Raw genomic sequence first — 25960 nt, 5'->3', positions numbered from 1 at the left:
TCTGCTCTCGGCTGATAGCTCAATGCTAAACCACAACAAAATAACAATAGTCAGCATGGAACAAAAAGCATTTATTTCCTGTATGAACATTCAAGGTCTGAGGTCCTGTGCCTTTAGACTGAAGAGCAAAAACCAAGACCGTACAAAATAAATGGGAAATGAAGACATTTGGTATAGAGGAGATGGCCCAACTCGTTGCCCGCTAAGTTATAGAGAGATGGAACGCCCATCCACTAAACTGCCAGGAGTCAAACAGGGAAGAGATTCAGGAGGCATGATCATTTGGTACAAAGTTGACATAATCCATGCTGTTAAACAAATCAAAACCGGACCATTCTACACATGACTAGAAATAAATAAGGGCATTGTGAAAACAGAGAGAAACATTTTCCTATGCGCAGCCTATATCCCCCCCATAGAATCCCCATATTTCGATGAAGAAAGTTTCTCCATTCTAGAGAATGACATCAACCATTTTCAGGGCCATGGACATGTGCTAGTCTGTGGTGATCTAAATGCTCGAACTGGGGAGAAAACGGACACCCTTGGCACACGGAGACCAAAACGTACCTGGAGTGGATAACATTCCCTCCCCAATATGCCCCCCTTCGACGCAACTATGACAACACAACTAATGAAAATTGGTCACAACTCCTGACTGTCGCACACTGGGTCTGTACATAGTCAATGGTAGAGTTAGAGGAGATAGCTGTGGTAGATACACCCCTTGGTGTACTGTAAACTACTTTATTACTGACCTCTAAGTAAGCCCTCTAACACCTCTCTCAGATCACAGCAAAATCACATTATACCTAAACAGAGAAAGAACTCACCATACTGCATCTGAACCCAACAATCTGCATTCTATGAAGAAATGCTATAGATGGAAGGAACATAGCATAGAAACCTTTAAGAAACCTATCTTGGCCAACAACCTCCTTCCCTTAGTAAGAGCACTGACGATGGGTCGTGGCTGGGTCTTCCAGCATGACAACGACCTGAAACACACAGCCAGGGCAACTAAGGAGTGGCTCCGTAAGAAGTGGCCTAGCCAGTCTCCAGACCTGAACCCAATAGAAAATATTTGGAGGGAGCTGAAAGTCTGTATTGCCCAGCCACAGCCCCGAAACCTGAAGGATCTGGAGAAGGTCTGTATGGAGGAGTGATCCAAAATCCCTGCTGCAGTGTGTGCAAACCTGGTCAAGAACTACAGGAAATGTATGATCTCTGTAATTGCAAACAAAGGTTTCTGTAATATTAAAGGTTTCCAAATATTAAGTTCTGCTTTTCTGATGCATCAAATATGTCAAACTTATGTTATGCATAAAATGCTAATTAATTACTTAAAAATCATACAATGTGATTTTCTGGATTTTTGTTTTAGATTCCGTCACTCACAGTTGAAGAGTACCTATGATAATAATTACAGACTTCTACATGCTTTGTAAGTGGGAAAACCTGCAAAATCGTCAGTGTATCAAATACTTGTTCTCCCTACTGTATATATATATATATGCACAACATTTGTTAACGTTTCAGATGACGTCTAAAAGAAACAATGTTTTTTTCAACAGAGTTCGCAAGACAGACAAAGATGACTGGTGAAAAGACAATTAGATTAGGGTGTGTAGGCTACTATCCCCAACATTTTGTAAGCAATATACAGTGTAAAAATATACAACTGACATATCTAAGTCGCTAACAATATAAACATCCGATTGTAAAGACACTGGATGAGCGCAAACAGCCAAGTAGCCTACAGCTGAAGGAAGTCGAGAGAGGGCAATAAATCTTTCAAGACTCTACAAGACTCTATAATCCTTTCCCTTGACAACTTTGAGGTGTGTAAGCCACTAGGAACATTGAGAAAAAAAACACAAAATAACAGCCGTTTATTGGATTTTGGCAAATGTGCCACCCATCTGAAATCTGCATTAGGTACTGTACACTGTGTTGTGGCTGACAATCTCAATGCACATTAGACCAGTGGACTAGGTGAAAGTTTCACGAGGCCGGTAGATTTTGTCTTGGACATTCTTCAGAGCACCAGACACACGAAGTGTATATGCAAACTCTGAGAGAAAATCCTAATTTAATGCATTGCTTCGACGTAAAGTGGTTGTGTCCATTGACTGATATATTAAATCACTTTCACCTTGTCTCTGGGTACCCACTAGATTTACTACATGACCTTTTGGAAGGCATAGACCCAAGGGAACTAGCATTGTGTTTTCAGATTTTCACCAAAAGAAGCACTTTAATTTGACTGTACTTAATGAGTAAATCACACGATTTCCCAATAGGGCTTGGACAAAGCCAACAGCCCTCAAGCAATCCCTCTAAAGTACATTAGTCGCAGAGCTATAAGTGGAAATGTCCATGAAATCAGATGATGATGGCATACCACTTGCATACAGATGTTGGAAAACAGGCATTGTGTGTCACAAGAATATGTGTAGTGCCTTTAGCTGTGCTGCATTCAGGCATACAGGAAAGCATTTAGAGAAACATCCCGCTTCTGTCTACTGTGCAGTTAGCTAACACTGTCACCTACTGTGGAACAAGGTACGCTTGTTGTGAGGATCTTGTCTTATGGGACTACATGACATTGCTGAGCTTATTCAGATAGCCTGGCATGGAAACACGCTTTTACAAGTACATTATCTCTGTCGTGAACACTCACATAGACAGGGTCCATTATATGCAACAGCTGTGACACCTCCAGGTTTTCTTGTCCAAAGGTTTGAAAGCAATTTGGGATATGCTCAATTAGGACCTTCTCCTTTGGCTGTACAGTATGAAATCCAATGTTCTTGCTATTTCCGGATGCTGATGAAGACAGTGTGTCGCAGGACCTTGCTGTACCAAGGATGAAAATCTACAACATCAGGACTATTACTTCAGAGGGTCCCGACAACATCGATATTGTGTTGAGCGGAGCTTTTCATCATCATTTTCAAGCTCATTAAAAATGATTTCCTCATAACTGTAGATGTTTACATCACTGGCCTCAAACCTGAATGTTAAGTTTTAAACATCTAAAGTACCTGTAGCGTTATCCTTATTTATTTCTTATCAGATTAGTTGTTTAACAAGGTTTGCTGGTTTGTTTGGAAAGGTGTGTCTTTGGTTATTAAGTAAACTAGTGTGAGTCCAGTCTGTCTCTTAAATAGATTAATATAGTGTCTGTTGTCCTAAACAACTTCATTGTAGCACATTTGAGGTTTTGCACAATTTTGTCAAGTAAATATTTTGTCCACACATTTATTAAAATCTTTTTGTTGGCACTTTATATTATTACTGTATTTTTGGATGTGCAGAAGATTTATATTACATTTGTATGGTACCATTCTGTTGTGTTGTGATTGGTAGGTGTATTTGTCTTTTAAATTAAACTCTAAACACAGGAATGTAAGAGACTGTAATGTTAGTAATTAAAGCAGATATGGTTAATGGAGACAGAGTAAATGAATGCTAATCTGACTGTGTGTGTGTGTGCGAACAGAATACCATCCCCACTGGGAAGCATGGTGGTAGCTCACAGATGTTTTGGGGGGGTGTGAGCTCTAAAGACACGGGGAATCTTGTGAAAATGTATGGCAAGATGAATGCAGCATGTTATCAGAAAATAATGGCAGACAATTTGCATTCTTCTGCACAAAAGCTACGCATGGGACACTCTTGGACTTTCCAGCACGACAATTACCCTAAGCACAAGGCCAAGTTGACCCTCCTGTAGTTACAGAAGAAAAAGGTGAAGGTTCTGGAGTGGCCATCACAGTCTCCTGACCTTAATATCATCGAGCCACTCTGGGGAGATCTCAAACGTGGGGTTCATGCAAGACGACCAAATACTGCATGACTTGGAGGCATTTTGCAAGTCGAATGGGCAGCTATACCACCTGCAAGAATTTGGGGCCTCATAGACAACTATTACAAAAGACTGCATGCAGTCATTGATGTTAAAGGGGGCAATACACAGTATTAAGAATCAAGAGTATGCAGACTTTTTAACAGGGGTCAGTTCATATTTTTCTTTGTTGACATGTTTTGTTTTATGATTGTGCCTTTCCGTTATAACCTACAGTTGAATATGAATCCCATAAGAAATAAAATACATGTGTTTTACCTGCTCACTCTTGTTTTCTTTACAAATGGCACATATATTATCAATTCTCCAAGGGTATGAAAACCTTTGAGCACAACTGTAAACACAATTGCTTTTGAGGTATTTTCATAAAAAAACTGAACTCTCACACTTTACACACTTAAATAATACAATCACACATATTTTGGATGTATAATTAAGGTGCAATCAACTACATTAAGAAGTGTTAAATGTATAATAAAGATACAAGGAAATGCAGTAAAACAAGGGAGCTTTACAGGCTCTGTATTTTCATAAAAGTTTCAGTGACCTGCAACACCAATATTAATCAAAGTTGGCTTGAAGGGCGGATCACAGAGGATGGTCAGGGGTGCCTCTTGGAATCTCTGTGTCGACTACTCTTTAATTATCTCCAATCAGAGGCAGCTCCCTATAAGTTACCCTGTGTGTCCCTTAGTTGGCGGTCATTGTTTGTAGCTAGCGTGTGTTTTGCTGCTCTTCAGTTCATGGTTGTACTCTCCTTTTATTGTTTTTCTGTTTGTTTTCCTGAGAAGAACCATTAAAAGATTTTCCCTAACTCTGCGCCTCTTGTCCTGCCTCTCAGCCATGACAGAATGATCGATCCACCAAGGATCAAGCAGAGTTGGACCATGCGGAACTCTTCTGAGACAAGGAGCTGGTCTCTGAGGAGGAGTACCTCTGTGGTCTAGCACTGGATCCAGCCTGGGATCAGAGTGCTCAGAGCATGTGCTGGACAGCTGGCCGAGATCTTTACTGACATTTTCAACATGTTACTGGCCCAGGCGGTTGTCCCAACATGCTTCAAGACCGTAACCATTGTGCCAGTGCCAAAGCAGTCGACTGCTTCTAGTCTGAATGACTTCCGTCCGGTTGCACTCACCCCCACAATCATGAAGTGCTTCGATAGACTAGTTCTGGCCCACCTTAAGTCCGGCCTCCCCTTCAGGGCCTCCACTTTTTGAGGAGGCTGAACAAAGCCCACCTGTACACCAAGATCCTGGTGAACTTTTACCGTGGCACAATCGAGGGCATTCTGACAAACTGTGCCACATTGTGGTTTAGCAGCTGCCCCATTGCCAACCGGAAGGCCCTGCAAGGGGTGGTGAAAACTGGTGCCTATCTTCCTGCCATCGCAGACCATCGGGATCATCAGGGACCCTTCACACCCATGTCACAAACTGTTTGCCCTCCTACCATTGGGCAGGCGGTACAGGTCTCTTCAGTCCCGCACCAGCAGGCTCAGGTACAGTTCAGTTGCACATACACCTTACCTTGTACAGACAATTTAGAACGCAATTTAGATACTGCCATTTGTACCCGAACAACTATAATCCCACTTGTAACATATACTATACCTAATATTTTCTGCCCTCCTCTATTTACCTTATTGCACATTTAGTATTGCCATTTCTACTGCATTTGCCTTCATTGCACAACTACACATTCCACTTGTAAATATTATTTTCTGCCCTCCTCTATTTGCACTTCTGGTTAGATGCTAACTGCATTTCGTTGTACTGTACATGTACCTTAAAGTATACTATTGGATTCACAAACTCCTGAGTTGTTTCAGCTTTTTGGCAGTCTAAGAGAGGAAATTCTCCACCACACTGCCAACTTAATATAAAATAATAATAACATCATAACATCATATTTTGGTTCTCAGTTTCAAAATTCTATCACAAAGCTAAATGCATTAATTATATTGACAAAACATGATCTGATAGGTCCTTCGGTATAATCCTTATAGTTGCCTGCTAGGATGCTCATCCTGCATCATATCCTCATTCCCCTTTGTTATTACTATCACACCTTCCCTGTGTGTGTGTGTGTGTGTGTGTGTGTGTGTGTGTGTGTGTGTGTGTGTGTGTGTGAGTGTGTAAGTGTGTGTGTGTGTGTGTGTCGAACCCGGGTTCTCATGATGGGAGTCGTGTGCTCTAGCAAGGAGACTAAAACTCAAGGCCTCGAGCATCATGTCGCTAGAGCGCCTTTGAAGGTGTTTTTCACTCATTACACAGCACTGTACTCACTGGCCTACGTTACGTGTGTGTTTGTGTGTTTTATCAGAACAAATTTAACAAATGGGATTTGATTGGAAATAAGCTCTCAATTAATATAGTTTCTCAAAATATCGGTAAATAAGTAGGCCTACATTGGTTTATTAAATGGCAAATCAAAAATATTCACCTAGATGAAACTGAAGGTTTTATTCACACTTACAGATAGCATTAATATGAGAGACATAGTGTTAACATTTTGCAATATTGTATAACAGTGGCATTGTGCACCGTGTTGTTTCGGCATTTTCAGACCGTGTCAGGGTGTTACAATGTTATAGACCCACATGACAGCTAGCCCCATCAAAGCTGCGTGTTACCATAGCAACTGGTATGCACCAACAATGAAGTCCGACGTGATAAAGCACCCGCGCTGCGTTTCGTAGCAACTCACAAAATGCAAAGGTGGTGACACCGGTCAAGTGCATGGTTTCTGTTGCTGCTACAGACAGTGGGCTGGGCTGGTCGGCAACACTTTAGTAACATTTATGGGCTTCTCGTGTTAATATTCCTAGTAGATATACATATATATATTTATTATTTTTATCGTTTTTTTAAGCGGAACTAGGTACAATTATTTCGTGCCACACGGAACTTGGAGTTAAAGCAAAAGCTAAATCAAGTAAACAAAAGTAACGTTAGCAACAAGTAACAACACATGTGGATGAGAGGGTGTTAATATAAGCACAGAAGATGTTTAAAAACACTTTTCAAAGTGGATTCCTATCTATCTTGTATAGTATTGGCAGCAAACCTCTTCAGATATGGGATAAAAAGGTAACGATTTATAAAAACATACGCATCAATTAGCTTGCTAGCTGACGGTAGCTAATTGCAGTTTATTTGACAAGACTGGCTAATAAGACTGGCTAGCTTATATTATTCTCATTAGCTAGCTACGGTAACGTTAGCTAAAGCTTTTGCAGTGTTTGATTTGGTGTTAAGCTTCAGAGAGCAAGCGTTTAGCAATCTACCAGCTAGTACTGACTGTACTACTGTAGTTAACGTTTTCCGATTTGTTCTGGTAATCGGTTGGTTGCCTGGTTAACGTTAACGCGAGTTAACTTTACTAGCTCATTAAGCATTTATTTTTGCAAGCCCCGTTTTAGCTAACATTTCAAAGCGACTATACTCTGTCGTCAGTGTTCTCCTCATGCTACTGTTGTATTTTGTTTATAGGCCAGTTTTTAAGACAATTCGTTACTCTGCACATGACGTGCCTACTGTGATCTTCCTGGATTAACGTTAGTTCAAAATAGCTTACCTATTATGTTGCTTGTTTTTTTGTTTTTTTACAGGTTAGAAACGGTCACATAAAGAGGATTACAGACAATGACATCCAGTCACTGGTTCTTGAAGTGGAGGGAACAAATGTCAGGTAAGCTTCTATAGCATGTTGATAGCCTGTCTGCTGTGAGCATCTCTTCTTCAGTCATTCAACATTCAGTTTCAACCACATCCAATTTGTTCTGAAATTCAACAGCACAACCTACATCACATGTCCAGCAGACCCAAAGAAGACACTTGGCATCAAACTCCCATTTTTGGTTATGATCATAAAGAACTTGAAGAAGTATTTCACCTTTGAAGTCCAGGTAGGATATCATCTGAGTCAACAATCACAGCCATTGCATGTTAACAATGAAAGTGTAGGACTAAAAAAAAACATTGCCTGGCCAGTCCAGTACAGCTGCCTCAAGTCAGTTTAGTGGTGTGATCAATTTAATCCTGATAATTCTAATCCCAGGTGTTGGATGACAAGAATGTGAGAAGGCGGTTCCGTGCGAGCAACTACCAGAGCACCACTCGAGTGAAGCCCTTCATCTGCACTATGCCCATGAGGCTGGACGATGGCTGGAACCAGATCCAGTTCAACCTGTCCGACTTCACGCGGCGGGCCTACGGCACCAACTACATTGAGACACTGCGTGTGCAGGTCGGTCGGGAGCTTGTGGCCCAGGGTCGTTGTTCCAAGATTTACTACGCACATCATTTATCTAGCCCGGTCCAAGATCTGTTTGTATCATCTTGCCAGATGGTATGGTTATTGTCATGGGAAGTCTGCTGACCGTAGCTGTTGGTAAGGCAGCACGCATGGATCTGTGACAAGGGAATCGCTTACGCCAAAATGCGGTTTTGTTCCAGATCCATGCAAACTGCCGCATCCGGAGAGTTTACTTTTCTGACAGACTGTACTCAGAAGATGAGCTACCGGCAGAATTCAAACTGTATTTACCCGTACAAAACAAAGCAAAGGTAAGCACAAAGTGACAATTACAAGATTCATGCTGGCCAAATTCCAAAATGGCACCCTGTTCGCTATATAGTACTGCACATTTGACCAGAGGAGTAGGAGAAATTAGAAAACTGGCCCATTTCTGATTCAAACACTGCCTCGTGTATCTCAAAGAATGAGCACCATCTATTGAACAGTATTTCATTTCCTGTAACCAACTGACGTTTGTCTTTTCTGTTCCTTTGCAGCAGTAGCTATTCTCTACAACCGTAGGGAATCTCTTCTCCGACCCCATTCTTGATGTGAATTTTATCTGCAGATTGTCTGGTGAATTTATCGTATGCTTATTTTACTTTTACATATTTCATAAACCATGTAATTGTTGCCTAAATTCAAGTTTTTTCCCCCCCTGCACAATAAACATTTTATATGCACAATAAATGCAAATGTCTTGTTCAGCATTAAAATCTACTAGCAATTGAGTAACTATTAATTAGTAATTATTGTAATTGACAAGGCTGGTCAGTGTAAGCTCATACAAGGAAACAAATGTTCGGGACAGGTTACAGTTCCACATCCAGAATTTTATTTCACTGGTGCAGTAGCTGCCGATAGGAGCCCAGTGCAATGTCAGCAGCTGAAAATTGTATTTAAAGTTATAAAACTCTCGTAGCACACAGTGAAAGGTGAACGAGAGGAAAAAAACATTAGTCACAAAACACACGTCATATTCTGGAAAAGATGGGAATAGCATAGAAAACAACCTGCCCTCTCTCACCTACTGTACAGTTGTATACAAAGGTGTGGGCACCACTGAACAAATTACATGTTTTATTATTTTTTTATTCTTTTGAAGTTAAAACATCCTCTGCAACTAACAACCTTAAACTTTACATAATTTCTGCAACTTTTCATGCAGTTACACTATTTACTGAATTTAACAGATGAACCTATAAATGTGGTATGCGCACCTTTCCATATGAATCCTCTAGTTTTATTTTGTCAGGTCTCAGAACATTGACTCGCTAGGTCTTAATCAGGTGATGACAATCCCAGAACCTAATACATTCTCTGACTCATCAACCCTCTCTGAATGTTCTTACACGCAAAAACCCATCTGTCTTATCAGGGTTATCTGCTGCAGTCTTTAGACGTTTACTTTTCTGCTGAGGTCACGTGTAAGGTTGCCTTTTGGGGTCTCTTCCAAGGAGATGGTGTTTGTAGAAGCAACACTGCGAAGTCGTACCCCACTACAAGTGGGAAAGCTAAACCTTCAGAGTCATGTTTTTATTTTGCACTGAACACCTGACTAGTCTATGGGCAACTGTGAGATTTTTCATGATCTTCAACAGTTCCACTTCCATTTGATAATTATATTTTGGACAGTGACTAATGCAAGGAGGAAGATGTTTTCAATGGGTGTCCAAACCTTTGCATACAACTGTTTATACCCAATTATATCTGACCCCACTCTGTCATTCAAAAGTTTTGCAAAAATATTACCCACTAGATGGGGTTTAAAATAGATCTAAAGTTGATCTACAATATAAACAAACCTTTTATCAAATGTCACATTTGGTCAAGAGGAGGTTTTGAAAATACCTCTAATCTGCCCATCCAAGGACCATTTGCTTGAAAAACAAAATCATACATTCCATTTAAACATTTGGTAAAGGTGAACAGGATATTCCTTACATAACCTCATTGATTGACAAAAATGTGTAACAACACTACCTCAACCAATGTTTCATTCCTACAAAACATGACGTGAGAAAAATAAAGATATTAAGCACATGAGAATATGAAAGTGATACTGCAGGCTGGATAACAATAACATTGTTAATGGAGAGATTAGGCACACAGGAAATGACTAAGGTTGATGAAGAAAGGCTAGATTAGCAGAATTTGTCCAGGGGTGACAAAAAGTTCAAAAGGTGTAAAGTAAAATTAAGGGGTGAATCATAATCTTTTTTGTTACAAGATACAGTAAAAATGCAATTAATGATAGTTACTGTTGTTTTTCTCAGTACTGATATGTCAATGTTGACAAAGAAAACCAACTTATTTTACACTGTACTTCCTTTAGGCATCACATTCAAAGAGCATCAAAAGAACACTTGTCTATTTCTTGGAAAAACGCATGCATTTTAGTGCAAAGAAAATTACAAAGATTTTTCAAAGAAAGTTGATTTGTTTTGGCTTAAATCACAAAGGCATGAAAAATATGCAAAATCTCAAAATACTTGGATCATTAAACAATCAAAGGCAAGAAAGATGTGTCAAAGATGTGTCAAACATGTCAAAAAGCAGCACACTGATAGGCAGGCAGGTTGTTTGCATTGATCTTCATAGTATTAACTTTTCAAGTAAGAAACAACTGAGAACGAATGCGTACAAATGTTCTAGCTTTGGCAGGGCAGTGTTTCACAACAATTGCACAAGATAGGACAGGAGCCAAATCTCTCTGTAGTGTATAAGTGCATTAGAGAAATGGTGTCTGGAGGCCAAACAATTTACATCTCATGACATTCTTGCTATTCGGTTTAGCTTAACATAATAAATGTCCCTTTCAAAATAAAAATGTACATTATACATTTGCATCCTTTATCATAATATATTGCTCCTCCGCTTGCAGCCAACTGTTCATGATTGTGGCACGTAGTGTAGAACGTAGTAGTCATGGAAGTACATCAGCACGGCGACAGGCTGGCCAATGATAAGCGAGATCCAGACTGCTGCGTTGCCATAGTTACCTCTAAGGAAGCGACTGACGAACCAGGCGAGCGGAATCTAAAAGAACAGTTGAGAGGCAAACAATCACTTTTAACGCTGACCGATTTAAAGTACTTTAAAATGAGAGTGCAAGCATCAACAAAGGATAATGCTGTTTTAAGATTAGTTCATGAAAAATGGTCGTCTGACCTGAGCCATCATGCCCATGAACGCCCAAAGTCGAAACATTTTCAGCGGAACGCTCACCAAGTACTTGAAGAAGGAGGAGGATTATTAATTGAGGCAAGCTTTACCACATATTAAACAGTCAGCCAGGTCATGTGTGAAATTATGAGTCAGTATGTGTCCCAAATGGAACCCTATTCCTTCTATAAAGCATTACCCTGGTCAAAACTAGTGCGCTACATGGACAATAGTGGGCCATTCAACACTGTACCACTGTCACAGCAACCCACACAAACCTCGTGAAAGAAGGCGGAGAGCAGGAAGACAGCCGTGCGGGCGACCCATTTACTCACACCTCTCCTCATAATGGGCTGGTAAAAATGGCTGTGGAGAACAACGAATAATAAAATATATACAGTACCAGTCAAAAGTTTTAACACACCTACTTATTCCAGGGTATTTCTTTATTTTTCCACATTGTAGAAGAGTGAACACATCAAAACTTATGAAACAACAAATATGGAATCATGTAGTAACCAAAAAAACATGTTAAACAAACAAAGATAATAATAATGAGAGTTTTGCACACTCTTGGCATTCTCTCAAACAGCTTCTCGAGGTAGTCACAATGCTTTTTCAACAGTCATGAAGGATTTCTGCCTTGAATCCTAAGTAAATCACAGACTGCCACCAGCAAAGCACCATCACACCTCCTCCATACCGCACGGTGGGAACCACGCATTGGGCGATCTTCCGTTCACAAAGACATGGCTCTCTGAACAGATTTCCACCGGTCTAATGTCGGTCTGTCATGTTTCGTCTCCCAAGCAAGTCTTCTCTTCTTATTGGTGTCCTCCAGTAGTGTTTTCTTTACAGTAATTCAACCATGAAGGCCTGATTCACAGTGCCCTCTGAAGTTGATGTTGAGATGTGTCTATTGATTGAACTCTGTGAAGCATTTATTTCATCAGCAATCTTAGGTGCAGTAAATTGCCGATTTTTGAGGCTGGTAACTAATGACCTTATCCTCTGCCGGTAACACTTCGTCTTCCTTTCCTGTGGCCATCCTCCTGAGAGCCAGTTTCATCATATCGCTTGTTGCTTTAATGCGACTGCACTTAAAGAAACTGTAAAAGTTATCGAAAGTTTCAGAATTGACTGACCTTCTGGGTCTGAAAGTAATGATGGACTGTTCTCTTTGCATATTTCATCTGTTCTGGCCATAATATGGACTACAAATCAGACATGATGGTCTTCTGTACAACAAACCTACCTTGTCACAACAAAATTGATTGATTGGCTCAAACACATTAAGGAAAGAAATTCCACAAATCAACTTTTAACAACACACACCTGTTAATTGAAATGCATTCCAGGTGACTACCTCATGAAGCCGTTTTCAAAATGTGTGTATAAGCCATGTTTCATAAACGAGAAATGACGGTAATGTAAAATTATTAAAAAAGAATGAGCAGATGGGTCCAAACCTTTGACTGATACTGTCTATAATATACACATTTTGAACTGTAGACCACAACCAGGACCTTGCTCAGTTCACTTTGCTCAGTTTTTCTGCAAAACATTGTTAATAACGTGTGTATCTCAGACTCACCGGAGACACCACTTGTGCACAGGAATGTTCCAGTTAGACCAGAAGTAGGTGACAGTCTCCGAGTTCCTACAAAAAACAAACACATGACTCACTCATACAGCGCACATCCACACTGAATCCCTGTTGTACATGAGAAAATGAAAGAGGCAAGAAAGGTTCCAGAAAGTCCATTATACCGTTCCAATACAGCAATACGTGTAGAGGAAACTGTAGGCGTGGTTCACTTGGAATCACTGGACAAAACCAAACACAAATATATATCTATCTGCCAATCGATGTCCACTTACCACCAGTCACGGTAAAATTCTCTGTCGCCAAACTGCAACAACTCAGCTACGAAGTTCATGGAAGAGTGGAAAAACCAATAGAAAAAGATGAGCCAGATTAAATGATTGGGAACCTGTTGGAGTAGAAGGGAGGGGAAGCCTTGTGCCATTAGACAGTCTGGACACGGAATTAGGTACAGAGAACCTAACGTGTGTTGTGCTATTATAAAATAACATTAATCATATTTCTTATTATTAGAATTATGGGTAACACTTTATTTAGAGAAACACAAAAGGGTGTCTGTGGGTGCTCTATAGATTATCTACTGACATTTTGACTATGTACTAACCTTAACCCATACCTCAATCATATCCCTAACCTTAACCCTTACCCTAAACCTTCTTCTAAACCTAATCCTAGCAAGCAGTGGCTTATCAACAGACAGTTAAACTATCAACAAACATTCAGCAAACTATCAACAAACATTTGGAAATTGGGACTCTCAAAATATAGAGATTATATGAAGAGCGCTTCGGAAATGCATTCAATTAATTTTACAGTTTATTGCTTTTCCGGAGCACTTTTCATTAAAAGAATAATCTCAAAGTGCGTGATCCATGAGAGGAAAAGGCATGGTCCCCCATTGTCACGGTAGGACCCGGGCTTTATGGCAACAAACTAAGACGGGGAACTTTCAATGAAAACTGACTGTATCTACGGCCCTGTCTCATTGCAACAACTTAACCCCCCCCCCGAGCTATATGAGCATAAAGACATTTGGCTACTTATGACTCCAGTAATCAGCTTAGTGCTACAAAAGACCCTCCATTTTTTTCTCCATTGTGTATATATGAGAAATGTAAAACATGATGGAATGAAATGGATCACTGGAGTAAGTGTTAGGTTTGTTTAGGTTATGATGTCTTTGTACTCACAGCCAGTTTCAGCATGCGCTCCATCATTCTGGAAAAGTCCATGTCCTGCCACAGAGATACATGAAAACATATCACCCTAAAGCACAGCGAAGCAGTCAGATAGACAAAGGATCAGCAGACAGTGACAGAAACATTTACCTGGAATGGTTTCATAGAATTCTGAATTGTCGGTACCATCCACTAAACAAAACAAAAGACATCAGGGCATAATAAGTGAGAGATATTTATTCATAAAAGCGTAAAATGTTTTTTTGAATAACAAAGCAATTCATTTATGAAGGTCACTCCGGTTTAAAAAATACACCAAATATCAACAAAGTGCCAGGCAACATTTACAGGACGTACCTGTTGCACCAAGCCAATCAGTAACTGCATTAAGAAAAGCTGGAATAGATGACAGTTCACGTTTTTAGATTTTACCCAACATATCCAAGTGCATTACAATATCATACGAGTAGTAGTGTGTACGGTCAAGTTTCATGTTAATGGAACACTCCCAGGTCTCTCGGATTTCCTAAGATTACTGTTGACCTCACCATCTCAAACAGTCTCCTGAGCAGGAAGCTCTTGCGTATTCGTGGCGACCGAGGGAAGTTCAGCTCATAGCAGAGAGTTGGGGCCAACACAAAATAGTAGATATCTGTGGGGAGAAGGCATTCAGACGCACATAGTGAAGTCATTCATTGGACGCGTCGTTATTCGAAATTTCGTGCATCAAATGTGTAAGTGTTGGGGTACATTTCTGGCTACTTGTAATGGTCACTAGTGCTAGGATCCGAAGGTCTTTCTGTCCTGACCTCTGTGCGTGAGATTCCCAGGGTAGGAGACATGAGCATGTACAGCGGAACCATTGGACCGGGCGACAGATGGACCTACGGGGACACAATGTGTGCAAGAACAAGGTGGATTGTTTCTCACGGCAGTACTCATATTCCACCAGTGGGTGGCGGTAGTGGAACAGTAATGTTTCGAAAAATGGGACATTGCTGCATAAACAAGAGTGCATCTTAATATCTTTCTGTGGGCATCAGGTGTTACTATACTTTCGAGTACAATAAATCACTGTACGGATATTTAAGCAGGCAAAATCTGACATTTTGCCTGTTCACACAAACAAAGTTATTTTAGACAGGCATATTTTTTTTGTTCATGAACAATATATATTTTTAGCAATTTAAGTGCATGTTTTCACGAACCGACAGTCTGAAGGTTTTTAGGAACCAGGAAATGACAACGATTTGAACACAGGGACACTTGCCCTCCTGCCACAAAATCAAAACAGTGTTCCCATTTTGACAATAATGCTGGACCATGGGGGAGAAATCAATAGGTGAATATCACAGCCAATCACAACCCTGGTGGGTAAGTAATACTGTGAAACACCATTGCTCCACCATTACTCGGCAGACCGTGGAATGGCTTTGACCCCTGTGGTTTAGGGAAAATAGGATTTTCAATGGGAATACTTTTTGGGCACCCCACAATAACAATAAAACCAAAATGTGCGTTTGTGGCCGTATTTATTCAGGGGGCAAAGGCAACCCAATACTCCCAAATGAACACTGAAAAGTCTTCTCAGAGGCAACAACAGCCCAGCCGAGGACAGCCCAAGGATATCAGGCCCCCGGCTGCAATACAGACAGCATTCAGTATACACACGCACGCACGCACGCACGCACGCACACACGCACACACGCACACACGCACACACGCACACACGCACACACGCACACACGGGTAGTAGAAAGGCTAACTGCTCTAAAAGTGACACGGGTCAACAGTACTCACAGGACTGGGAGCGGGTCAGAGTGCGGGCGTTGGAGTGTCTTATCTCCCTGCACCACATGTTCACATCTTTATAGGAGTACAGCTTGAGGAACAAGATGGTGAACACCCCCAGGGCAAAGACTCCGCCCACTGCCGAGGACAATTATGGATATTGGATATCACATTCCACATTTTTTTTTAAAACAGTCACACTTTTAGAAAGTGGATAGATGTGACACGTCTGACGTTAAAACAGTCTCTTTGACATTATACTGTCGGACACAACTGACCTTGTGACCACAAATTATGATCAAGCCATCTCACCTGGGGTCATGGAGGTCAATGTGAGCACAGTGGCTGATGGGAAGCAAAGGAGGGTAGTAAGATTGACAAAATGAAGGAAGGTTCCAGTAGTCTCTGAGATGGTGCCCTATGGAAGACAAACAAAACCAACATAAAAATAAAATGCAGTTGCCCCTGGGTCTGATGGTCTTAGCATCTGCCTTCAGAACACACGTTCTGGTGTGAGCACCCATATTGGTTTTGAGTAGGGGAAAGGTTGGGAAGAAAACACAATATAACAGATGTCCCTCCTGCTCCATCTCCATAACAGGAGTCTAAAATGCTTGTGTTCACAAGCAACCAAGAGATTAGTGAGATTTCACAGCACATCCTTCACATTAGTCTCAGGCATTATGGCATGACACTCACCACTGATAGCCTTCGCTCCGTGTACAAAGCTGCCATTATGAACACGTTTGAAACTGCAGAGAAGGAGAAATAAACACATTAGATTTGGGTACTCAATGCACAGCCGTGTAAAATTCCTACAACGTTGCTCCAGAATAAGAAAATTAGCCCAAACTTTGTAGAAGAACAGCTGACGATATTTTAGCGGGCACTGACATGAAAATAGATTTGGGTAGAGGAGAGTGTTTGAGCCTACAAGTACTAGTAAAAACTTTTGACTGGTACTGCACATACCGATGACCAGGCAAAGTGCAGGCCAGCTATATGGGTCTTTTAGGAACAAGGACACCACTTGGATAGGGTCCACCAGTATCCCATATCTAGCAAAGAGGAAGAAAAGAGACCAGAAATTAGAGGGATTGATTGTGGGTGAATAGCCAATGGTCCTTTAGTCTGTAAGCATCAGTGCTGGGATCTTTCATAGACTACTTTGACACAGCAAATAACTCCCCATATATTAAAACAAATTAAGATAATATAGTTACTATGCAAAATTATGATACATGGTGTTTCACTTGTAAACATATATAATTCATGCAGTGATCAAAGGTGGTGGTTAGTGTTTTTGTCTTACAGATGGATTATAGAAGTACAAAAGACCCAGAAAAAGGTGGATCTGCAGCCCTGGATTTATATAAAAATTTGATAAACTGACTGGCTGCCTACAGCCTTGGTAACTTACTTTATAAGATTCTCCAGGAAAAGTCGTGCATTGCTCAAGACCTGCAACAGAAGAGTGAGATGTCGAAATCATTCAAACATATCAGATCAAAGACAAAAAGACAACGATCAATGGCCGTTCATTACCACTACAAAACATGTGCCGTGCTGTTAAATTAGCTGAAAGTTACGAAGGCAGATAAGAACAAAAAATCCAGACTGGCAACAAATAACCTGTCCTAGTAAACCAAGCTACTACAGACAGAGTCACATGACACATTCAGGTGACAGGTTGTTTTTATTCTGTAGGCTATTACAGCAAAACCAGACAGGCTGTGAGATGTGGGATGAACCATCTACCATTAACACAATGTTCTGTCATCACACAGGCTACTCGCTAAGCTACACTGGCTAGGCTCCACTGGCTACTGGCTAAACTCCACTGACAACTCTACACCGGCTAAGCTATAGGCCAACTTGCTGGAGTAGATCCTGTTACTGTGTCCTTAGGCATAGACTGATTTTTTGGAGACCTTGTTTGATTGAATTGAAAACAGATGTTTCTGTTTCTGTTGCAATAGAACACCTGCAGACTGCTAAAGTACAATGTTAGACTTTCCTACTGCCAACATTATTCAGTGTTGTTCAATTTTATTTCTATAATTTAATAGATTTTTATAATTTAACTGCCAAATCTCTCTCACTTTCCCCCAAACAATAGTCAAACCTGTATGTTTGACCCCTTTTAAAAGATCTACACGAAACTCACCAACACAGCTTGGCCTCAATTATGCATGAGGCATTTGGCTACCTACCATCACATACATGAGTGGTAGAAGATGGACACTGAAATATTGATGTTACATCGAGGCACATATAAGTGTACATACATGTACTGTAGACAGGTAGAGCAGAGTCCCTTATCAGGCTCTGATTAGGCCAACGTTAAAGATGCGAATGACAATACAGGAAAACTGTCCCTCTGGTGGCCCTGCAATTTTAGTTACGTTTCTAATTGAGCTGAGGATCATCGGGCAGCACGGTATGTTTGGTCAGTCAACGAAAGACTGCTGGATTGAATCACTAAGGCTACAAGGTAAAAAAAAAATATATATAATAAAGGGTCCTGTATGTCGCTATGGAGATGAGTGTCTTTAGTGGTGATTTGCAGGTTTGTGCTTTTCAATCGCACATGCAATTGATGACTGAGGGGGGGAAACATTGTCTATTGTTTATAGTAACAGCCAGGTGAGGCGGTTTCACCATTAAGGATTCCACCTTAAAACAGAAAATACAGAGGATCCAGCTAGACATCACCGTGACAGAAAAATATTCTTGGTGAGCCAGCAATGTAAGGAATTTGGACGTCATGCCTCTGTACTGGTTTTACTATTCTCCATCTCACATATTCCCCTCTTGCCAACAATTTTCCACTTGAGTTTCATAATTATTCATTACTGGGTACAAAGAAACAGTTTGGATGTCATAGCGATCATGTTTCAAAGACTGGATTAATCCCGGTTCTGGAAATGATACTTTTCTCCCGCTCAGATGCTTTGAAGACGAAGACAAGCTTTTCCCAGCAATCTCTCTTCAAACAGAAAGAAATGGGTGTTTATTTTTAGCTAGGAGACATGGGATTCTTTTCAGTAATTTTCATTTTAGAATTCCTCCCCTCTGTCGTTGCAAGTTAGAAATGCGTATTATGGGATGTTCTGCCGGCGAAAATTATAAAATACCCTTGAACTTACAGTCACACTTTCGAAGGAGAACATGAAATCTCCAACCTCAGAGGAGGAACAAATTCACTTCTCAGACTCACCAGCGTCCTCAAGCATTTGATTTGTTAGTTGACGTGCGACAGTTAATTCTGTCCCCTGAGGTAAGGTCATTAACCCGGGGGGACAGAATTAACTGTAGCACTTCAACTGAAAAATGAAAGGAAATTTGACCGAGAGTCACAAGTGCTTTTGCCAGTCTGTCAAAGTTAAATTAAGCTAATGCCCGCTGCCCAATCATTTTTGTAGCCATGCCAAAGCAGCCAGGCACACCTGGTGGCTGTGTTTGCACTCTGTCAATAAGTTCAACCTTGCTTATCTGAAGAGCGCAAACTTGATTGATCAAACATTAGTGGCTGAATCAAACCAGGGTGAAATGGACCAGCGATTTGTTTAATGGACCTTTGCAACAAAACCAAAAAAACATTTAACATGTGTGCCTGTCTGATTGTGTAAGCTAAATGAGGCAGAAGGACCGCATTAGTAAAGAGGCAAAGTTGGTGACGTGACATGTTGTGAAGAGATTGGAGTATGAACTAACTCTTATCATGCTTCTGAAAGGTGAAAGCAAAAAAGAAACGAATGCAGTGTTGTCTGCTAATAGATCATATTTGTATGGAATTGACCTCAAACCCGGTAAACAGTGACCATAAGCTTTTTTTGGCTACACTCTCTCAATCTTGTGGGAAAGCGGTATCAGTGAGAGAAACTAAAAGAAGAGAGAGATGGCAAATGTAACAGTGTTTTCTGTTTATGATTTAGTGAGGATTTACAGTAGTTTGCAAAAATAGGAGAAGCAAGAGATCAAGAGTGTGATTGTGAGATAGGGAGTTTGGGTAAGAGAGTGTGATTGTGAGATAGGGAGTTTGGGTAAGAGAGTGTGATACAGAGAGGGCGAGTGAGCAAGAGAGGACAAGAAATGAAGCACTACAGAAAGAGCGCAGGAGAGCGTGAGAGACAGAGAACCAGACAGTGAGAAAGAGTGACTGACTTGGCCGGCCTTCACAGCTGAATGAGGCAAGCTGTACGACACATGGTTAAGAAGCTTCTGCTCTCTTCAAAAGTCCTCAAGTCTTTTCATCCTTCAAATAGAAACCCCTTTGTCATAATAAAATATAGAGGTCCCGGAACAAATTTCTTATTCACTCATTAAACTGATTGTTTTATGTGTGCCATGCACAGGCGTCGTGGGGATAACATTTGGCAACAGCAGGTGCCATTACTAGTGAGAAGCAGCTCTGAGAGACATCTGCCACACCACGGGGGATACAAAGGTGAACTATTTACGATCCCGCTATGGAAGCGACTACACAAGAGGAGCTGATATCAAGTGCCCATCCCCAACCACTAACAATAAAAGTGTAGCACTTGGCAGGAACGCAAGGAATGTTGCCCAACTGGGCTGGACAATCACTACCCAAGTGATTGTCTTCGAAGAACACATTAATAACCCTTTTTGACAGGAGATATACTGGCTCTCAAAAATGTGTATTCAACCCGCCCTTCTGGAAAAACAGAAGTCCATAATGTAAAAGTAATAAAATTACCAAGTGTTCTGATTGATTGCATAACTTTTCTCCACACTTAGTTTAGGCACCTTTGGAAGCAATTGTCTCTACCAGCTTTGCACATTTGCACCCAGTCAATTTTGTCATTGCAAAATGCTCAAGCACTATGAAAGTTGTATTGGGACATTTGCTTAACAGCCATTTTCAACTATTACCACATATTCTCAATTGGTCTGGGCTTTGACTGGGTCACACTGACCTTGTTTTTAAGACTTTCCAGTGTGGCTTTGGCTGTATATTTGGGGCCATTGTCCTGCTGAAAGATAAACGGTGTAGGGACAGTGTTCTCAGTATGAGTTGCGTGTTAGGCTTGCATCAAACACAGCGCTTGGCTTTGAGAACAAAAAAGCTTTACGTCAGTTTCGTAGAATCTTCTTCAAATTGGTCTTAACATCTTCCACCTTCTGGCAAAGTCTAGCTGAAATCTGATGTGAGGTTACTACTACAATTTATTTCCTCAAAAGTGCCTTTCTTTTTGTCCCTCTTATGAAGCATCCGGGTTATTGTAACTGAATGTGTCCCCAGTAGTGAAAGACTGACTCCTTTTGAGTTGCCATAGGCCTCCCTTGCAATACTTGCAATCAGTTACTTATTGTTTAATATTTGTCATAAAATTCACAACAATTTGCAATTACAAGGAATTTAGAGTGATTTTGCCTTTTGACATTATGGATTATTTTTGTGTTAATCAACAGCCAAAACCCACGATTACATTTATTTTGATTTCATGTTGTAACACTATGAAAAATCCATAGTGGGGACAGGGGACGGGAACGGGGGGGGGGGGGGTGTATACTTTTGAGAGCCACTGTAAATCTTTGACAGAAGAGTATTCTGCGTTATACACATCCCAGTCTGAGTTTGAGAGTTTACAAGGACATCAATGTGGATCCATGCAGATTGATTTAAACCGCTCCAACATGGCTGCTCAGATGCCTGCGGCATCATGGTGTCCTGTATTCTCTCTGTGGCTCTATCTTGAGGGCACCTCTCTTTTGGCAACTGGCTGCTAGCTGAGGCAGATCAAACACCAGACTGCCACACCAGCGGTGTGACGACTCACAGAGCAAACAGAGGCTTCTGTACAGCACGCTCGATGAAAAAGCTGTTCAGTGGCCTACATCTAAGCGCTTGTCTTTGAGAAAAAAAATAAAAAGATTTGGATTTTGAGACAGCAAGTGTTCTATGAAAGCAGTACAAGTTAAGTCAGAGCAACTATTCCTATAGAAGCATTGAAAAAAAAGGCCTAGATCAGTGTTTCCCAATCACGGTCCTGGGGACCACAAGGGGTGCAGGTTTTTGTTTTTGCAGTTACACACCTTTGGCGACACTGGCCTAGATCATTTCTGCTGCAGAGCAGGGGAGCAATCTCAGGCCTAAATGATTACAGTGTGTGTCTGTGCATACATATCGCATAAATGTAGGCAATTATGTTTACACGGCATGTCCACGTTCCCAGAATCATGAATCTAGCACTTACCAGCATGACTACACACCAGTTGAGGATACCCCTGTAGTTACGGTAACCACTGGCAGAGCTGAGCAGGGATTCCTGGAGGACATGGCAGCTGAGGATACAGTAAGATCCAGGGTTAGATAGAGGGGCGATTCCGCCATCATGGCCACTGCATCTGCACGCAAATTCACCACGCTGATATCTCACGGAATGGACAGACACATTCCCAGTCACACTTTGGCCGGCGTGTCTCTATAGCTCTCCAGTGTATACTCCAGGAAATGGACGTGTTGGTCCCACGCGGTTTCTCCACTTACCGTCAGACAGATGTTGACTGTGTCAAAGCATGAGATCCCCTGTTAGATGAGGCTGTATCAAAGAACGAGATCCCCTACAGTACAAGTGACTTAATTTATGTACCCATTTAATCTATAAGTTCTAATTATTATTAGTTGTTGTGTTGTTGAGGAAACAGGCAAATAGGTGTTTCGTTTTGTTGTTCCACACTTTGTTTATCCTGTTCATTTGACAAATAAAAACTTGAAACTTGATTATTGGAGATAGGAAGCTAATTAGGAGCATTGTGGATGTTAAATGAAATGCATAAGATCTTGGGGGAGAAGTATTTTATTTAACGTTTGCTGGAAAAAGTGGCTGGTCAATTTTTAACAGCAAAAGTGTTACTTTTGTCCTTAATGTTTTATCTACATAACTAACACAGGAGGATGGTGAGAAGAAAAATATCTTAGGTGAGGCTTTTCCAAACGCCATTTCAAGCGTCTTTGGGTCCTTAAAAAGCGCTATATAAATATAATGCATTATTATTATGAGAAATATTATTTGTGAATTGACCACACCAAGTCTAATGGCTAAAGTTAACGTGGTTTCCTATATACATTGGTAAACAAAGTCCGGACTCCTTTCAGGATTATAATAAACATTGTATTATTAGAAATTATACATTTTTGGATTATCTGGTTTTTCTTTATGTGAAATTGCAGAAAGCGGTCAGATCAAATGAAATGTCAATAAAATATGCTAGAACTGATTTATGGTGTGGCCTACTGAAAAATGCAAATGTTCAGATGTCATTGTTTAATTTCCTGGCCATATACTGGCTGCACAGGCTGAACAAGATTGTCACATGAAGAGCTTTTGTTGGGAAAGTAACTGTTTTGAGATTGTGAACTTTGCTAGGCCTTTGGAAATTTAGAAAAGGCTAAGTACAACGATTGTGAAAACTGGAGTAAAGAGGGTTGGTTATTGCGAAATCAGATGACACATAGCAGAGGAAGTGATTGGCCCACAAGAGTAATTGATGAGAGTACATCCTGCTTGTTGCAAATACCTGCTTAGCATGAGAAAGAGACACTCCCAATTCTGTAGTAGGAGGGAAACTTTAGTATTTGCACAAGGTTGATATATCCTATATTATTAATTATTCAGTGCATACCTTTTTTCTGCTTTTCTCATGAAAGCAAAAACATTTTATTTCTGGTAAATCTGAACTGATGCTGATAACGAAACCTCTCATTCACTCTATACTAGTATCGTGCAACCTGTGATAACAGCCAGGCTACATACTCCTATTTATTAAACAGACCTGGCACCATGTGAGAAGCAGACCTGTGTGTAACCCTAGAGACAGACAGCAATGAAGGGCACTGTGTCTTGCAAAGCCCAGCTGGCAAGTAATTAAGGATCAAGAAACATTAGACAACTTCAGAATGTTGAAACTTGGGAGAATAGGCACAACTTATCATTATACCTTTATTTCAACAAGGAACACAGACCGAGACTGAGGTCTCTTCTACGGCTGGGCCCTGTGTATACATGTTTAAACATACAGTTTATGTACAATGATTAAAAACAAACAGAAGAAAACTGAGAACAGACAAAACAAGATGATCACAGATAGCAGAAGATAAAATACAATGCTTTAAACACGGGTTATTCCCCTAGAGACTTCAGGTTTTAGTGGATATTGGGCCTGGCAAGGACTGTGGGGTCCATTAGGGGTAACCCAGGGACAGGGTCTTTTGCTGAAATCGATACTGATATTACAGCCAATAACAGCACCAGATTTTATAAACAAATGCAGCGCACTTGTCTTCACACAGTGGAAACTAGTCAAGGAACAAACATATCTCTCGCAAATACAAGTAACACCTCAGAAAATACAAGTCATGTAATATTCTCGAGGTTTACATACAAGTCATGTACAATCAGAGTATGGCTGACGTATCACCCCCTGGAATTGTTGAAGACATGTTCAAACTGGTGTTTTCGTGATGGTTTGGAAGAAAATTCTTTACCCCGTGTCAACAATGACTAGAGTAGGCAGGTATGACAATCAGTGACAGTTGTGCACCACCTTATCACATTTCAAATGAGTCATTTGCCACCAGACCTCAAAGGACATTTGGCCTACATATCCTGCAAACGTGAGCAAAGACAGCACGGCCAGAAAAAGCTACTCGATTAAAGTGCATGGACGAAGACTAGTAATTTGGATACAAAACAAGAAGAACAGCATAACACGTAGGTCACCTAAATCCTCAACTAAGTGACAGCGCGGAAGATACGAGGTATCTAAAATACACATGTGTGTGCTATCGAAAAAAAAAAAAAAGAGCCTCATCCTTACCTGAGTCTTTCGGTTATTTTGTTTCTTTCGTAGCGTGGCGTTGTTGTGACTGGCGCGTGCGCCCGTTTTTCCTCTTTCACCTTCCCGTGGCTGTGGCTCAAATGGCTTGGCGGTTTTTCCCCTGCTGTAGCTTGCTTGCCACCGTTGTTGGCATGTTTTGAATTGGGCACGGCTGGCGTGGGACCGATGGTCGATCTCCTTGTTCTGCGCGTCATCATGGGGACTCTATCGTTTCTGTCACCCATTTCCTATACTGTATGCATTCAACTTCACCTTGCCTGCATTGCACTAGACGTGCACCTCTACGAGCAGACTGCAAGCTGTCGAGAAGCTGGCTGCAGCATTCCTGGTGGTAAACGTCAACATTCAGTTGATTGAGGCGGAGCGATGTAGCTTGTGGGAGGTACTGGGGGAGGTACTTCGCTATGACCTCACAAGGAGTTTGGGAGTTGAAGTTATTTCTTTGGTACGAAGCCGCGCACAGTTGTAATAGATTTGAATGGTTAAGTCAGTCGTTTTTATATATACAAATATTGATATGTAAAGTCGAATATAATATGGGAAATATCGTTAATTAACATTTGTAGGCTTAGTGTTCTCTTGGCCACAAATCTGCTTTAATACTAATACTAAACACTAAGCGCGGTTCAGATTTAAAAAACTACAATTTATAATGCACTTAGCCCGCCTACCTGGATTTCCGATTCACAATAAATTAACCAATAAAATACATACATTGTTAGATTGAGATTTTTTCCCACCTATCAGATACCATGAATCATTTAACTCCCTCCTCCAATCATGTTTGGTGGATTTCCTGGATGGGACGAGCTCCGATTCTTTTTATAGCTCTAAGCACAGAGCAAGGACAGCTGTTTGGAAATTTTAATTTTTTTGTCTGTTGTTAAACCCATTTAAACCTGGATTTAAACCAGGATTATTGATGTTCAATTAATTTTAACAGGCTATGAAGAAGGGAAAGAAACGCCAACAGCAAAGTACCGGAGCGCGGGTGAATGGAAATGCACAGAGAAAAGGTGGTAAACTTAGTCAGTAATATCTCATTAGCGATAGCTAATAATCTAATCCTGTTTTTCATGATGAGATCAGATGTACAATTGAAAGTTAAATAGATCCATAGCTTCTCAGATAGGTCTGTATAAGTCCTCTGTCGATTGGTCAGCTGCCAGATATGCTACG

The 25960-nt window shown here is 40.8% G+C and overlaps 3 protein-coding genes across 5 annotated transcripts in view; 2 read left to right on the top strand and 1 right to left on the bottom strand.

The window, feature by feature from the left end:
• Window positions 1-6622: 6622 nt before the first annotated feature.
• cfap20 (cilia and flagella associated protein 20) lies at window positions 6623-8863 on the top strand. The gene is made up of 6 exons (XM_010891563.5): window positions 6623-6963; window positions 7485-7564; window positions 7670-7781; window positions 7934-8122; window positions 8332-8442; window positions 8671-8863. The coding sequence occupies exons 1-6, from the start codon at window positions 6880-6882 to the stop codon at window positions 8674-8676; spliced, it is 582 nt and encodes a 193-aa protein (XP_010889865.1). The 5' UTR covers window positions 6623-6879; the 3' UTR covers window positions 8677-8863.
• Window positions 8864-10709: 1846 nt separating this feature from the next.
• On the bottom strand, window positions 10710-25148 carry dgat1a (diacylglycerol O-acyltransferase 1a). Of its 3 annotated transcripts, XM_010891565.5 has the most exons (17): window positions 24761-25145; window positions 22138-22225; window positions 17334-17374; window positions 16886-16971; window positions 16613-16665; window positions 16226-16331; window positions 15923-16051; window positions 14932-15006; window positions 14671-14774; window positions 14480-14518; window positions 14273-14314; window positions 14135-14179; window positions 13220-13332; window positions 12933-12998; window positions 11617-11704; window positions 11345-11407; window positions 10710-11212 (listed from the first exon to the last, which is right to left on the bottom strand). In XM_010891565.5, exons 1-17 carry the CDS (start codon window positions 25003-25005, stop codon window positions 11066-11068), a joined length of 1530 nt encoding a protein of 509 aa, XP_010889867.1. In that variant the 5' UTR covers window positions 25006-25145; the 3' UTR covers window positions 10710-11065. The 3 variants fall into 3 exon arrangements, 2 of the variants coding, with proteins under 2 accessions (XP_010889867.1, XP_034150589.1); XM_034294698.1 differs by lacking the exon at window positions 15923-16051 and having other exon boundaries at window positions 24761-25148; XR_828931.4 differs by lacking the exon at window positions 10710-11212 and having other exon boundaries at window positions 13220-13265.
• Window positions 24470-25960, top strand: part of zgc:63863 (TBC domain-containing protein) — a 16616-nt gene continuing 15125 nt past the window's right edge. The window contains exons 1-2 of the mRNA XM_020050290.3: window positions 24470-24654; window positions 25725-25797. Of these exons, the coding sequence (XP_019905849.1) occupies window positions 25728-25797 (70 nt within the window). The 5' untranslated portion in view covers window positions 24470-24654; window positions 25725-25727. The remainder of the gene's footprint in view (window positions 24655-25724; window positions 25798-25960) is intronic.

Source organism: Esox lucius, chromosome 10 (genome assembly GCF_011004845.1).
Source record: "Esox lucius isolate fEsoLuc1 chromosome 10, fEsoLuc1.pri, whole genome shotgun sequence".
In the NCBI taxonomy this organism is placed as follows: domain Eukaryota; kingdom Metazoa; phylum Chordata; class Actinopteri; order Esociformes; family Esocidae; genus Esox; species Esox lucius.
Note: the sequence above shows the minus strand (reverse complement) of the source record. Positions and strands in the feature narration are given on the sequence as shown.